The 15,339-nt window shown below is 38.8% G+C and overlaps 1 protein-coding gene across 1 annotated transcript in view; it reads right to left on the bottom strand.

The window, feature by feature from the left end:
• Positions 1 to 15,339, bottom strand: part of LOC148501760 (carboxypeptidase O-like) — a 72,200-nt gene that overhangs the window by 43,312 nt on the left and 13,549 nt on the right. Inside the window, exons 5-7 of the mRNA XM_088450023.1 lie at positions 7,887 to 7,988; positions 2,441 to 2,545; positions 18 to 128 (exon numbers count right to left, since the gene is read on the bottom strand). Of these exons, the coding sequence (XP_088306149.1) occupies positions 18 to 128; positions 2,441 to 2,545; positions 7,887 to 7,988 (318 nt within the window). The remainder of the gene's footprint in view (positions 1 to 17; positions 129 to 2,440; positions 2,546 to 7,886; positions 7,989 to 15,339) is intronic.

Here is a 15,339-nt window from a genome sequence, read left to right as displayed (position 1 = left end):
TATCTGCTTTGTCTTACCGTTGTCCATGTGTAAATATAGCCATCAATGTTAAATACAGGTACAACGTAGAAGTCTACTTCTTTGAGGACGTTATTTAGCAACGTGTTAGTCTTGTGGGTTGAAACAACCTGTAAAATGGAATACAGCATGAGTATGAATAAATGATCTATTATATAGCGTCTATGGGGCTGAACAGAGGTGGACACTAAAGGCGCTGCTCCTATTGCTTTGTATGCTGGGGCTGTGCGAAATGATGCAAAAGCTGCAGATGTTTTTTTTTTTTTCACTAAAGATGCCCACTGCCGCTGCATCAAAAGACGCAGAATCAGATCAACTGCGTGAACATCGGACATCTGATCGACCCTCAGGTTACTCAGGATGTCCGGTGAAATCCCGCTGCCGGGGCCAGTGAAGCTGCCTCCATGGATAAGACCACTGGCTTCTGCAACCCAGAAAAGGAGGGCATGTCGGCCCGTTCACTGCCCCTTTCTGCCACCCCCATCTGCACATGCGCAGATCTGTAAACATTGGATATGTACGTAAATATCTAATTTCCGTACAGCTCTAAATTAGGCTCTATGTGCGTTTGCTGAAATGATCTGTTTTTGCAGCAGTAATGATAAAATCTATCGCAGCCACTAAATGATAGAAGCGTTGTGGGAATTAATAAAGACCTGAAACCGATATGAGCTGTTATAAAAGCGTAACGGAGTATGCTGGCGTTATATAAGTGACTGTTAATAATAGAGATGTACAGTTCGGTTCTCCAGAAATCTGAATCCACCCAAATTTTGTGAATCCGGGTAAATCCGAGTCGCGGTTCTAATATCCTGAGGCGATCTGGGTAAATCCGGGTCGCAGTTCTGATCTTTTTGCGTTTCGGGATTCGGATTTGAAATCCAAATTTTGGGTTTTGGATGGCATAAATTACATGATTTTAGCTGTTTTTAAAACTTTTTATCTATTTTTTAATGATAAAAATCCAGATCCAAACCCAAAACCAAAACACTTGAGGGTGGTTTGCAAAACCAAATCCAGATCCAAAACCTTGAAGGAGATACAGATCCAAAACCAAAACAAGGGGGTCGGCGCACATCCCTAGTTAATAATAATAATAATACAGATTGAGTCTCCCATATCCAAAATGCTTGGGACCAGGGGTATTTTGGATAACGGAATATTCCGTATTTTGGAATAATTGCATATCATAATGAGATATCTTGGGAATGGGACCCCAATATAGACACAGAATGCATTTATGTGTTATATACACCTTATACACACAGCCTGAAGATAATTTTATGCAATATTTTCAATAATTTTGTGACTCAAACAAAGTTTGTGTACAGACATTAAATTCATTTATCTTTCATATACACCTTATACACACAGCCTGAAGGTCATTTTATACAATATTATTAATAATTTGTGTCTTAGACAAAGTTTGGGTACATTGAACCACCAAAAATCAAAGGTTTCATTATCTCAGTCATGCCAAAAATATTCCGTATTTCGGAATATTTGGATATGGGAGACTCAACCTGTAATAATAATAATAATGATACTAATAATAATAATAATAATAATACTAATGAAATCTTTGTCACTGGAAATGTCCTGTACAGTATTTGTCATCAATATTGAACTAATACAAGATAAAAAAAACAATCCTCATTTTGTGCATGTTTGATGAAGTTCGTACCAGAAAATATAGAGTTTATAGATGAATATGTATAAAAGAGATGTATTAAAAATGAAAGAAAACACTGTACTATTATTAAATTCAGTAAACATGACCTGAAGGGAAATGTATTGCTCCAAGTGCCGTCTAGACAGTGCCGTGCGTTAGTGAGTGTGCAATAAATTTCTAGAGTATTTGTATGTCCTACGCATAAGGGGCCTATTCATTGTGTTAATTATCAGAGGCCATATGGCCCCCGATAATTAAGTATCTACCTCGCTGAGGGCACTGGAGAGATTCAACATTACTCTGTTTGGTGACAGCTGATCCGTAGATCACCTGTCCCCACGAATCTTTCCACCTCTACTTTAGTCTGACTTCAGTGCTACTGCGCACGTGTAAACCTGGATTCAGACATGCGCGATTCTGGTGAAGGTTCCTTCAGCCAAGCTCTGAAAACGTTGTATCTTCTGGGGCAACTGCGGCAAAAGACACATTAGCGCTGCGTCCTCGTCTACCTCTGAATCAGCAACTCTATGTTTCTGTAAAATACCTGGTTGGTCTAGTGCCCCATATGTTTGGTACTGTTGGATAATTATAAGAAGTCTTGTGCTGAACACTGAGCGACGTGTAGAGTTTGTACGGTGTTTGCCTATGTGTGCCAGCCTCCTACCCCATGGGCAGTAATCTCACTAAGATGCCCCTTTACAATACGTATGCCATATATTTATTTGGGGAAATGCTCATAATATGATTTACCTCGTTTACAAACCACTGGCAGAAAGCGACAGAGACCCATTCTCTAGCATGAAAGCCACAGTCTATGAACATGATTTTCTTCTTCTTGTCCGACGGCCATCCAATCTGCAAACACATTACCGGTTACTACTATATTGCTTCTGCCATTCACATGTACTAGATGAGCAGCCTATATTATATAGTATATTATATTTATATATATGTGTGGTTTTAGAGGCCATGTTTAGGGGTCTATGTACTAAGCCTTGCAGAAAGTTAAAGTGGATGGAGATAAAGTACCAACCAACCAGCTCCTAACTGTCACTTTACAGGCTGTGTTTGAAGAACGGCAGTTAGGAGCTGATCGGTTGGTACTTTATATCTCTCCACTTTATCTCTCCAAGTCTTAGTACATAGACCCCTTAGTAGTTAAATTGGTGTAGCTAGAAGTTGGGATTTCCATAGCATTCAGTTGCCAGTCAGTAAATATCACAGTCATTTTAGGGGAAGATGTATTAAGCCTTGGAGAAAGATAATCTGGATATAATACCCAAAATAACCAATAATCCTCTAAAGATGGGTACACTTAGCAATGAGTACCCAGCCCTGATGTCACATGCGGTGGGACCCGGTGGGGGTGCCGGCATCGGCAAGTGCATACACACCTACCGATGCCAGGTGCAATGGAGTGACGGCAGGGGCCATGCTGTATTCAGCAGCATGTCCCCCGCTGATGATATAGCCTGGCGGACCTGCATGTAGGTCCGATGGGCGATGTTGCTGATGACGCGCGGGAGTGCACATCGTCAGCGACATAGCGGGTACACACTGGCGGATGTGCTCAATATATCATCTGATCCACTGTATCGGACAACATCGTATAGTGTGTAAAAAGATAGGTGTCTATGGTATCTTTTACATAAGACCTTACTTTTAAAACCTCAGGTTGTAAGCTAAAATCAATAAAATGTGCCAAATTTGATGTTATGTAGTCCGTGCCTGCTATAATAGGCCTTCCGGGGGGATTTAATGGGTCCTTATGTACTTTTGGCAATAAATAAATTACAGGGAGGACTGGATGATCCTTAATTAGATATTCTTTCTCCTGTTTGGTAATGGTACCCTTTTCCTCATATTGAGAAATTAGATTTCTGAAGCTTTTTTCAATACGCTCCATCAGGTTTCCCCTTAATGAGCCATATGTCTCCCTGTCACTTAGTTGCTGTAATATTTCCTCATTGTATTTAGTAGTGTCCATAATGACTATACCCCACCCCTCTTTATCTGCCGGTTTTATTGCAATGTTCCGATTTTTTTCCAATTACTGCAAAGCATTAAATTCTGTTTGTGATAAGTTATATGTGATATTGTGATTGGTTCCCAATTTTTCTACCTCTGTGCATTCAATTTTATTGAAGCTCTCCAGGAAACAACCCCTACTAAATGCGGGGTTGAATTTTGATTTGGGTTTAAATTGATTACTCATATTCACATTATTTCCTATATTGGGATTTTCTGTGTCTTTATTTTGATTAATAAAATATTTTTTCAAAGATACATTTCTGATGAATTTCTGTATATCAATATACGTATCAAATTTGTTCATCTTATTTACAGGGGCGAATTTTAGGTCCTTTTGTGGTAGAACATGCCATAAGAAAAAATCCCGGCGTACGCAATTTATTTATGGCATTATGGGAAGACTTGACTATCTGGGACAATAAACCATCTATAGATAATATTATTGTTTGGATTAGATTTATAGATGACATATTTTTTTGTCTAGAGAGGGGATGAAGTGGACCTAAAGAAATTTTGTGAAAATCTTAATAAGAATGAATATAACATCCATCTCACATTCAATATTAGCAAGAAAGAGGTTAATTTCTTAGATCTAGTTATTTATTCTACAGATAATGGAATAGCCACAAAGAATTATAACAAACCTATGGACAGCATTTCCTATATTAACATGAAAAGTCACCATCATCCCAAATGGGTGAGGAATATCCCCAAAAGTCAGGTTCAATGAATCCGTAGAAATTGTACAGATGACAGATATTATCTTGAGCAAACAGAAGCTTTACACCAGAAATTCTTAGTTAAAGGATATGATAACGATAATATAGAAAAAGCTATAAAAGAGATAGGAGAAATACCGCAAAATGAACTCCTAACTTATAAGGAAAAAAATAATCGAGATAAGAAACCTATGATAACCTTTACAACCACGTTTCATAACCAATATAAAGTAATAGAAAACATCATCAGGAAGAATTGGTTTCTTCTCCTACAAGACCCTATATTGAGAGAAATTATACCCGAAAAACCACATTTTACATATAGACGAGCCCCTAATATTAAGAATAGGTTAGTAAAAGTGCAATATTAGAAAAAAGAACAGGAATAATTAAAACAAAAGGTTTCCATAGGTTCGGCTCATGTTTAGTTTGCACTACACACACTACACACACTAAACAAGATACAAAGCTGGAAACGTTTGATTCAAAATCTAATCTTAAGAAGTTTAATACACAAGAATTTATGAGTTGCAATAGTAAGAATTGCATCTACATGATCGAATGTAGTTGTGGTCTGCAATATATAGGCAAAACTTCAAGGAAACTTAAGGAGAGATGGGGTGAACACCTACGCAATATTAGGAGAGGGGTGAGAAATCACGCACTCTCAAACCACTTCAATGAAAAACACAATAATTTGGTAAATGAAATTAGATGTATTATAGGTATAAAGAAAGTAGATGGTAATTGGCGAACTAAGGGTGTTGAAACATTTTTGGCAAAGGCGGAAATGAAGTATATTTATGAAGCAAAAACTTTGGAACCATATGGATTAAATATAGACTTTGAACTTAAATGGTTCTTATAATGGAATATCTAAAATGTCTATGATTTTTATGTCTTTTATAGTATTTTATGTAAAGTGTTTATGTATTTTATTATGACCGATATTTTACCATCTATTGCACTTTACGGGTATATTTAAGATTTTATCCATTATTTCTTAGTTTCCAATTTTATCTCTCTGTTATGAAATGTATATTTAAAGATTTATGATAGCAGTATTTTAACACTGTATGGAAGTTGTAGGTTTTATATGACAATGTCATATTTACAACGCATCTTATATATACATACGAGACTACTGAACCAGGTTTTATTTAAATGTTGGTAAACTTTATGCCATTTTTCTGGATTTATTGATTATACCCCATTTAATTAGAAATAAGACATGTAACACAGCCATATAACTGCAGAACATTGGGAGCCGCAGAATAGTATTATACACTTCCCTTCAATGGGTGGAACGCAGCGTCACACCACATGATGCAGAAGTGGTAAGTGGAACGCCCTGGCACGTGGAACGCATCACGTGGTGCACCAGCGCCAGAACGCAATCACTTCCGTATCACAACAGGAGTCACGTGGGATGCTCCACGATGCGGAAAACACCACCGGCTACTCTCAGCACCAAGGAGCTGATAGACAGCTCCAGAAGCGAAGTAAGTGATATTATTAAATTTACATACAACTAGGGGCGGGCTTTTTAACACCCTATATATACCTAGTCACTCCAGAGACACTTTACACCTTGACAAAGACCCAGAAGTGGTTGAAACGCGTTGGTGATTGTATATTTGGTGTGCACCCTGACTGGGAAGGTAACGCTCTATAGGGGGAGCACAATAATACCCCTATAGGTGTTAAAGTGTACCTTTCTCAAAAGGTCAAATCCGGTACACATCCACTTGTCTGTTTTATATTCCAAAATAAATTGTAAATGATTTTATGCTATGGTGGCTATCCTCTCTTTGTTTTACATGCACATATATTGTGAGGAGTCTGCATAAAAGAGGATTTACTTTGGATGAAGGAATGTAACTGAAGGAATCTGGAGTGACGAACTGCGGTGAACTGTATATACTATTATTTTTAAGGATTTTTATACTTATCTTATATTCACAGTGGTGGGACAACAATATAGCCACCTATTTCTATTGGTGGCTCCACCTAACAGTAAAAACATTACTTTTGGATACTGGACTGAATCTCTTTGGACACTTGAATATTTTACACATTTCTTGAGCTCTAATATTGTTTTCAGAGAAAAATTCCCATTAGGAGCGCATGGGAACATCTTTTCGATTTGTTTGATCGTATAGTGTGTATCCAGCATAACTGTCATTTATCTGACACAGGACCTCATTCAAATCCGCTCGCTAGCGATGTGCGCTCACAAGTGGCCCAATGGTTTGCAGACGCGCATACGCACGCTCCGTTCTGTGCATGTACATACTACTCTGGGCTGATCGCAGTCCGCTCGCTCGCCCAGCAAAGACAGCCCAGTGAAATGAGTGACAGGAGAGGCCGTTTGTGGGTGGTAACAGGGGCCTAATAACGGGGGTGTGGAGGTGTGAACACAGGCGTGCCTCGGTGATTCAACGCCATTTTTAAGGCGTGCATAATTAACAGGCAGCGTCATAGTACACGTCACATGCCTGTTTTTTACACTGAAGTCCTCGCAGTGCTTGTGGCAGGATAAGGCAACGTCAAGCACTGCGATCGCTACCGTTGGTGCTCGATTTACCAATGTTTTAAACACTTCCTGGAGATGACGTGTGCTAGTGGACATCTCAACATACGCTAATGAGTGACTGCATACACAGAGAGCTATTGCTCACACAGCCAAAGTGGGCGTGCGTATGCCTTGGCGAGCGAGCACTTACCATGCCGTCACTTTGATAAATTTGCATACACTGGATGCGAGCGATCGCATCTAGCGAGCGGCTCTGAATCAAGTCCACAGTCTTTTAAATGATAAAGGTGATCGGTTGCTTTGGACAGCTCCTACACTTTGGCCCTGATTCAGAGCCGGACGCTCTTTCAGAGCGCTCGCTCTGAATCAGGGCGTTTTTTTTTTTTAATGGAGCGGCCTCCTGTCTGCTTACTAAGCTGTGGGTGACCACCCACAGCTTTTGCGAGTGGCCAGGTGATGGTCGCAATGGTCGCAACCATCGGGGCTTGCGACGAGACCCTTGTGGTAGGGTCTCGTTCCCAAAAACCCCAGTGAGCTTCTGGCTCTTAATAGAGCCGGAAGCTCACCACTGACATCACTCCTGATGTCAGTGGTGCCTCCCACAAATGGCAGGTGTTCCTTCGGGAACGCCTCCGTTTGTGTAGCCAGCCCCCCTGCCCGCATCCCAAAACGGGGTGAGCTGTCAATCACAATCAACAGCCGCCCCGTTTTGGTGCAATACCCGTAGCAAAGGAGTGCCCGTCGCTGGCCGGGTCTCACGCATGCGCATGCCGTAGGCGGAGCATGCACAGGGGGCAAACATCGACCTGCTTGCGAGCGCATATAGCTTGCGAGTGGGTCTGAATCAGCCCCTTTATCCTCTCCTAGGCTTGATACATCTCCCCTTTAGTAAGATTTAATATACACTTACCTTAAAGTAGTATATTGATCGCCGTTCATATGTACTTCCCAAGTAAAGCTTTGTCACCAAGTCACTATGTTTCTGTTTAATCGCATCCATCCAGTCATAGATCTGCAATAAGGACACCACTAATAAGTGTCTGTTACAGTAAGAACATCAGGCATTTTCCCACCTTCTCCTCCTCCTCCTCCTCCTCCTCCTCCTCCTCCTCCTTCTCCTCCTCCTCCAACATTTATTGAACACCAGCAATGTACATAATGTATTACAATTTCTAGGAGTTACATGGTCATTATATGATAAAAGTAAAACAATACAATAGTGTTTACAAATATCCTATGCATAAGAGCTAGCAATCTAGGGGGAAGTGCAAAATAAGGAAGATACTGTACAAGGGAGTTAATTTATGAAGCTCATAACAGCACTGAGATTAGGGATACATCTTGCAGTGTCCTGGGGAGAGACCATCTAGTGCAAAACTGAAGACTCAATTGGTTTTAAATTAGGTCCCAAATTCCGTCACAAGGCTGATACTGTGTAAGTGGAAAGAATAATGGACAGTGGTGAACTAAGAGCAATCAGGGAAACCCTCTATGAAAAGATGAAAGTGTTGTAGTTTAAGGTTGAGAAACAGGAGGACAGGCTAATCTAGCGCAATACAAGGATCTGCTCTGCTGAACTATCATGTTCATGTGTCGGGTGGTAGCCGGAGAGGTCTTGTTGTTAGAGAGACTACTTTGAGAAGAAGTACATGTAGAATGGAGAAATGGGGTTGAATGTGTGAATGACTTTATGATACTACATTGGAATCTAGTCCCAGCGGTAGAGGGGGCAAGGAACGCCAGATGGGGAAAGTGGACAGTCTCTGTCCTTCCCCTACAATGTGTTACAGACGTGATGCTAATATAAATATATATATACTGTATACAGAAGGCTTTCTGTGCAAAGAAGGAGTTTATTACAGATATATTGTAAAGTAAAAGTGGTAAGATTAGGATATCAGGATTATGAGCAGGGCTGTAACAAGGGGTGTATGTGTGATACTGCCATCCAGGGTGGAAAGCTAAGGGTGCAGCAGATTTGGTGCCCCATCCGCTGGACAGCCATCTGCATGTCCTTAGAATGAGCTGAGAGCTCAGTTTCTTGGTCCCACTGGAAGCCTGGCCCCATCATTGTAATGTCACAATCTACCTGCATGCATACATCATATCTATAGCCTGAGTGCAGCTTTGCAATTACGATCCTTACAGAATCAGGCCCTCAGTACAATGGTAGAGGAAAAGCATAGAAGAGCTCCCAAAAAGACACATAAGATATCACACCAGAAGAAGGAGATAGAAGACTAGAAGAGGTGACAGAAGGAAGACTGAAGAAGCTAGGCCAAGTCAGAAGACACCAGGATGTTTAAGCCCTGGTAGCAAGATAGCTCTAGCAAAAGGCACCCTTGCTGTTCATGTGTACTCCAGCTGCAGTCAAGTAGCCAATGGAGTCAAGCCAGAGAGGATCCAGTGCTTGGCAAGCTGAAGAGCGGTGCTGACCCCTGTGGGGAAGGGTCAGGCACAGGGTACCCATCTGTAAATGCCATGGTCAGCAGAGCAGGTAAATTACCAGTATGTCATCCTTTCTTTACTCATTATAACCTTAGATCCTCAGGGTGTTAGGTGTTAGGCCAGCAGGCATAGGGAGGCACCCTTAAAATCTTGTCTAGGGCACAATAAACTAATAAAAAAACTAACACTACTACTGCTACTTCTACTGCTGCTACTACTTCTTCTACTAGTACTGCTACTACTACTACTACTGCTACTACTTCTACTAGTACTGCTACTACTACTACTACTGCTACTACTGCTACTACTGCTGTTAATTCTACTACTGCCACTAATACTGCTGCTACTTCTACTACTACCATTACTACTACTTCTGCTACTACTACTGCTACTACTACTGGTACTACTACTGCTACTATTACTACTACTATTACTGCTACTGCTGCTACTACTACTACTGCTACTACTGCTACAATTACTGCTGCTACTTCTACTGCTGCTACTACTTCTTCTACTAGTACTACTACTACTACTACTTCTATTATTACTACTACTACTGATACTATTACTACTGATACTACTAACGATACTATTACTACTGATACTATTACTACTACTACTACTACTACTACTACTACTACTGATGCTATTACTACTGATACTATTACTACTGAAAAAACTACTGATACTATTACTACTAATACTATTATTACTGATACTATTACTACTGATACTACTACTGATAATATTACTACTGCTACTACTTCTACTTCTACTACTTCTACTAATACTACTACTGCTACTACTTCTATTACTACTACTACTACTATTACTACTGATACTATTACTACTGATAACACTACCACTTCTACTACTACTACTACTGACACTACTACTGATACTACTACTACTGCGACTACTACTACTTCTAATATTACTGCTGCTACTACTACTGCTACTACTACTACTGATACTATTACTACTGCTGCTACTACTACTAGTATTACTACTATCGATAGTATTACTACTGACACTACTTCTACTACTACTAGTACTACTTCTACTGCTGCTACTACTTCTACTATTACTACTACTGCTACTATTAATACTACTACTGCTGCTACTACTATTACTACTACTATTAATACTACTACTGCTACTACTACTACTTTTTCTACTACTACTACTACTGCTATTACTACTACTACTACTGCTACTAGAACTACTACTGCTACTGTTACTATTAATACAACTACTTCTCTTGGTACTACAACAATTGCTACTAATACTGATTCTACTACTGCTACTACTAATACTGCTACTACTAATAATGCTAAAACAAATACTTCTGCTACTACTACTGCTACTAATACTACAATTGCTGATACTACTACTGCTACTACTACTACTGATACTACTACTACAACTACTTATACTGCTACTACTACTGCTACTACTACTACTGCTTCTACTACTACTACTAAAACTAATACTACTGCTACTATTACTGCTACTGCTACGACTACTACTACTGCAATACTACTATAACTGCTACTAATACTGCTGCTGCTACTGATAATACTATGACTGCTACTACTGCTACTAAACTGCTACTGTTGCTACTACTGCTAATACTGCTACTATTATTAATACTACTACCATTTCTGCTTTCTGCTTCTGCCACTAATACTGCTTCTACTACTGCTACTACTACTAATACTACTATGACTAATACTACTGCTACTTCTACTAGTCCTACTAATACTGCTGCTGCTAGTCTACTTCTGCTAATATTACTGCTGCTACTAGTATTACCACTACTACTGCTGCTGCTACGACTATATACTACTATAACTCCTACAAATACTGCTGCTACTTCTAATATTACTACTGCTAATACTACTTCGACTACTACCATTTCTGCTATTGCCACTAATACTACTGCTACTACTACTGCTACTAATAGTACTGCTACCTCTACTACTAGTACTGCTACTGCCACTAATACTGCTGCTACTACTACTACTGCTGCTTCTACTACTACTGCTACTACTGCTATTAATACTAATGTTACTATTACTGTGACTAATACTACCACTACTATTACTGTGACTAATACTGCTGCTACTACTACTATTGTTAATTCTACTACTGCCACTATTACTGCTGCTACTTTTACTACTACTACTACTGCTGTTAATTCTACTACTGCCACTAATACTGCTGCTACTTCTACTACTACTATTACTACTACTTCTGCTACTACTACTGGTACTACTACTGCTACTATTACTACTACTATTACTGCTACTACTACTACTACTGCTACTACTGCTACAATTACTGCTGCTACTTCTACTACTACAATTACTGCTACTATTATTGCTACTACTGCTGCTACTATTACTGCTACTACTGCTGCTACTACTACTACTGCTACTATTACTGTTGCTACTTCAACTACTTCTACTACTACTACTGTTACTGATACTACTACTGCTGTTAATTCTACTACTGCCACTAATACTGCTGCCACATCTACTACTACAATTACTACTACTTCTGCTACTACTACTGGTACTACTACTGCTACTATTACTACTACTATTACTGCTACTACTACTACTGCTACTACTGCCACAATTACTGCTGCTACTTCTACTACTACTATAACTGCTACTATTATTGCTACTACTACTGCTGCTGCTACTACTAATGCTACTATTACTGCTACTACTGCTGCTACTGCTACTACTGCTACTATTACTGTTGCTACTTCTACTATTACTGATACTACTGCTGCTACTTTTACTACTACTACTGCTGCTACTTCTATTAGCTACTACTGCTATTAATACTAATGGTACTGTTACTGTGACTAATACTACCGCTACTATTACTGTGACTAATACTGCTGCTTCTTTTACTACTACTACTACTGCTGTTAATTTTACTACTGCCACGATTACTGCTGCTACTTTTACTACTACTACTACTGCTGTTAATTCTACTACTGCCACTAATACTGCTGCTACTTCTACTACTACTATTACTACTACTTCTGCTACTACTACTGCTACTACTACTGCTACTAATACTACTGCTACTGTTGCTGCTGCTACTACTATTACTAATACTGCTGCTACTAATACTACTACTACTGCTGCTACTACTACTACTACTACTACTACTACTACTGATACTACTGCTAATGCTACTAATACTACTGCTACTGTTGCTGCTACTACTACTAATACTATTAGTGATACTAATGCTGCTACTATTACTACTACAACTGCTTCTACTACTACTTTTACTACTGCTGCTACTACTACTACTACTACTAATAATAATAATAATACTGCTGCTGCTTCTACTACTACTGCTACTACTACTACTAATAATAATAATAATACTGCTACTACTACTAATAATAATACTACTGCTGCTTCTACTACTGCTACTAATACTACTACTACTAATACTGCTGCTACTAAAACTACTACTACTACTGCTGCTGAAACTAATACTACTACTACTGCTGCTGCTACTACTACTACTACTAATAATAATACTGCTGCTTCTACTTCTATTACTAATACTACTGCTTCTACTACTACTACTCCTACTGCTGCTACTATTACTGTTGCTACTTCTACTACTACTACTATTACTGATACTACTGCTGCTACTATTACTACTATTTCTGCTGCTACTATTACTACTAATAATAATAATACTGCTGCTACTACTACTACTATTGCTACTACTACTACTACTACTGCTACTACTACTAATGCTACTAATACTACTGCTACTGTTGCTGCTACTACTACTACTAATACTGCTGCTACTAATACTACTACTATTACTGATACTACTGCTGCTACTATTACTACTACTACTGCTGCTACTTTTATTACTGCTGCTACTATTACTGCTGCTACTGCTGCTACTACTAATGCTATTAATACTACTGCTACTGTTGCTGCTACTACTATTACTTATACTGCTGCTACTAATACTACTACTACTGCTACTACTACTACTACTACTACTACTACTACTACAGCTACTACTGCTAATGCTACTAATACTACTGCTACTGTTGCTGCTACTACTACTAATACTATTACTGATACTACTGCTGCTACTATTACTACTACTACTGCTGCTACTTTTATTTCTGCTGCTACTTTTATTACTGCTGCTACTATTACTGATACTACTGCTGCTACTATTACTACTACTACTGCTGCTACTTTTATTACTGCTGCTACTATTACTGCTGCTACTGCTGCTACTACTAATGCTACAACTACTACTGCTACTGTTGCTGCTTCTACTATTACTAATACTGCTGCTACTAATACTACTACTACTGCTGCTGCTACTAATACTACCACTACTACTACTACTACTACTACAGCTACTACTGCTAATGCTACTAATACTACTGCTACTGTTGCTGCTACTACTACTAATACTATTACTGATACTACTGCTGCTACTATTACTACTACTACTGCTGCTACTTTTATTACTGCTGCTACTATTACTGCTGCTACTGCTGCTACTACTAATGCTACTAATACTACTGCTACTGTTGCTGCTACTACTATTACTAATACTGCTGCTACTAATACTACTACTACTGCTGCTACTAATACTACTACTACTTCTGCTACTACTGCTATTGCTACTAATACTACTGCTACTGTTGCTGCTACTACTACTAATACTATTACTGATACTACTGCTGCTACTACTACTACTACTAATAATAATAATAATAATACTGCTGCTGCTTCTACTACTACTGCTACTACTACTACTAATAATAATAATAATACTGCTACTACTACTAATAATAATACTACTGCTGCTTCTACTACTGCTACTAATACTACTACTACTAATACTGCTGCTACTAAAACTACTACTACTACTGCTGCTGAAACTAATACTACTACTACTGCTGCTGCTACTACTACTACTAATAATAATAATAATACTGCTGCTTCTACTTCTATTACTAATACTACTGCTTCTACTACTACTACTCCTACTGCTGCTACTATTACTGTTGCTACTTCTACTACTACTACTATTACTGATACTACTGCTGCTACTATTACTACTATTTCTGCTGCTACTATTACTACTAATAATAATAATAATACTGCTGCTACTACTACTACTATTGCTACTACTACTACTACTACTGCTACTACTACTAATGCTACTAATACTACTGCTACTGTTGCTGCTACTACTACTACTAATACTGCTGCTACTAATACTACTACTATTACTGATACTACTGCTGCTACTATTACTACTACTACTGCTGCTACTTTTATTACTGCTGCTACTATTACTGCTGCTACTGCTGCTACTACTAATGCTACTAATACTACTGCTACTGTTGCTGCTACTACTATTACTTATACTGCTGCTACTAATACTACTACTACTGCTACTACTACTACTACTACTACTACTACAGCTACTACTGCTAATGCTACTAATACTACTGCTACTGTTGCTGCTACTACTACTAATACTATTACTGATACTACTGCTGCTACTATTACTACTACTACTGCTGCTACTTTTATTTCTGCTGCTACTTTTATTACTGCTGCTACTATTACTGATACTACTGCTGCTACTATTACTACTACTACTGCTGCTACTTTTATTACTGCTGCTACTATTACTGCTGCTACTGCTGCTACTACTAATGCTACAAATACTACTGCTACTGTTGCTGCTTCTACTATTACTAATACTGCTGCTACTAATACTACTACTACTGCTGCTGCTACTAATACTACCACTACTACTACTACTACTACTACTACAGCTACTACTGCTAATGCTACTAATACTACTGCTACTGTTGCTGCTAC

Source organism: Taudactylus pleione, unplaced genomic scaffold (assembly GCF_031769625.1).
Source record: "Taudactylus pleione unplaced genomic scaffold, aTauple2 ptg000503l, whole genome shotgun sequence".
In the NCBI taxonomy this organism is placed as follows: Eukaryota; Metazoa; Chordata; class Amphibia; order Anura; family Myobatrachidae; genus Taudactylus; species Taudactylus pleione.
The sequence above is the reverse complement of the archived record's forward strand: the minus strand, read 5'-3'. Positions and strand labels throughout refer to the sequence as shown.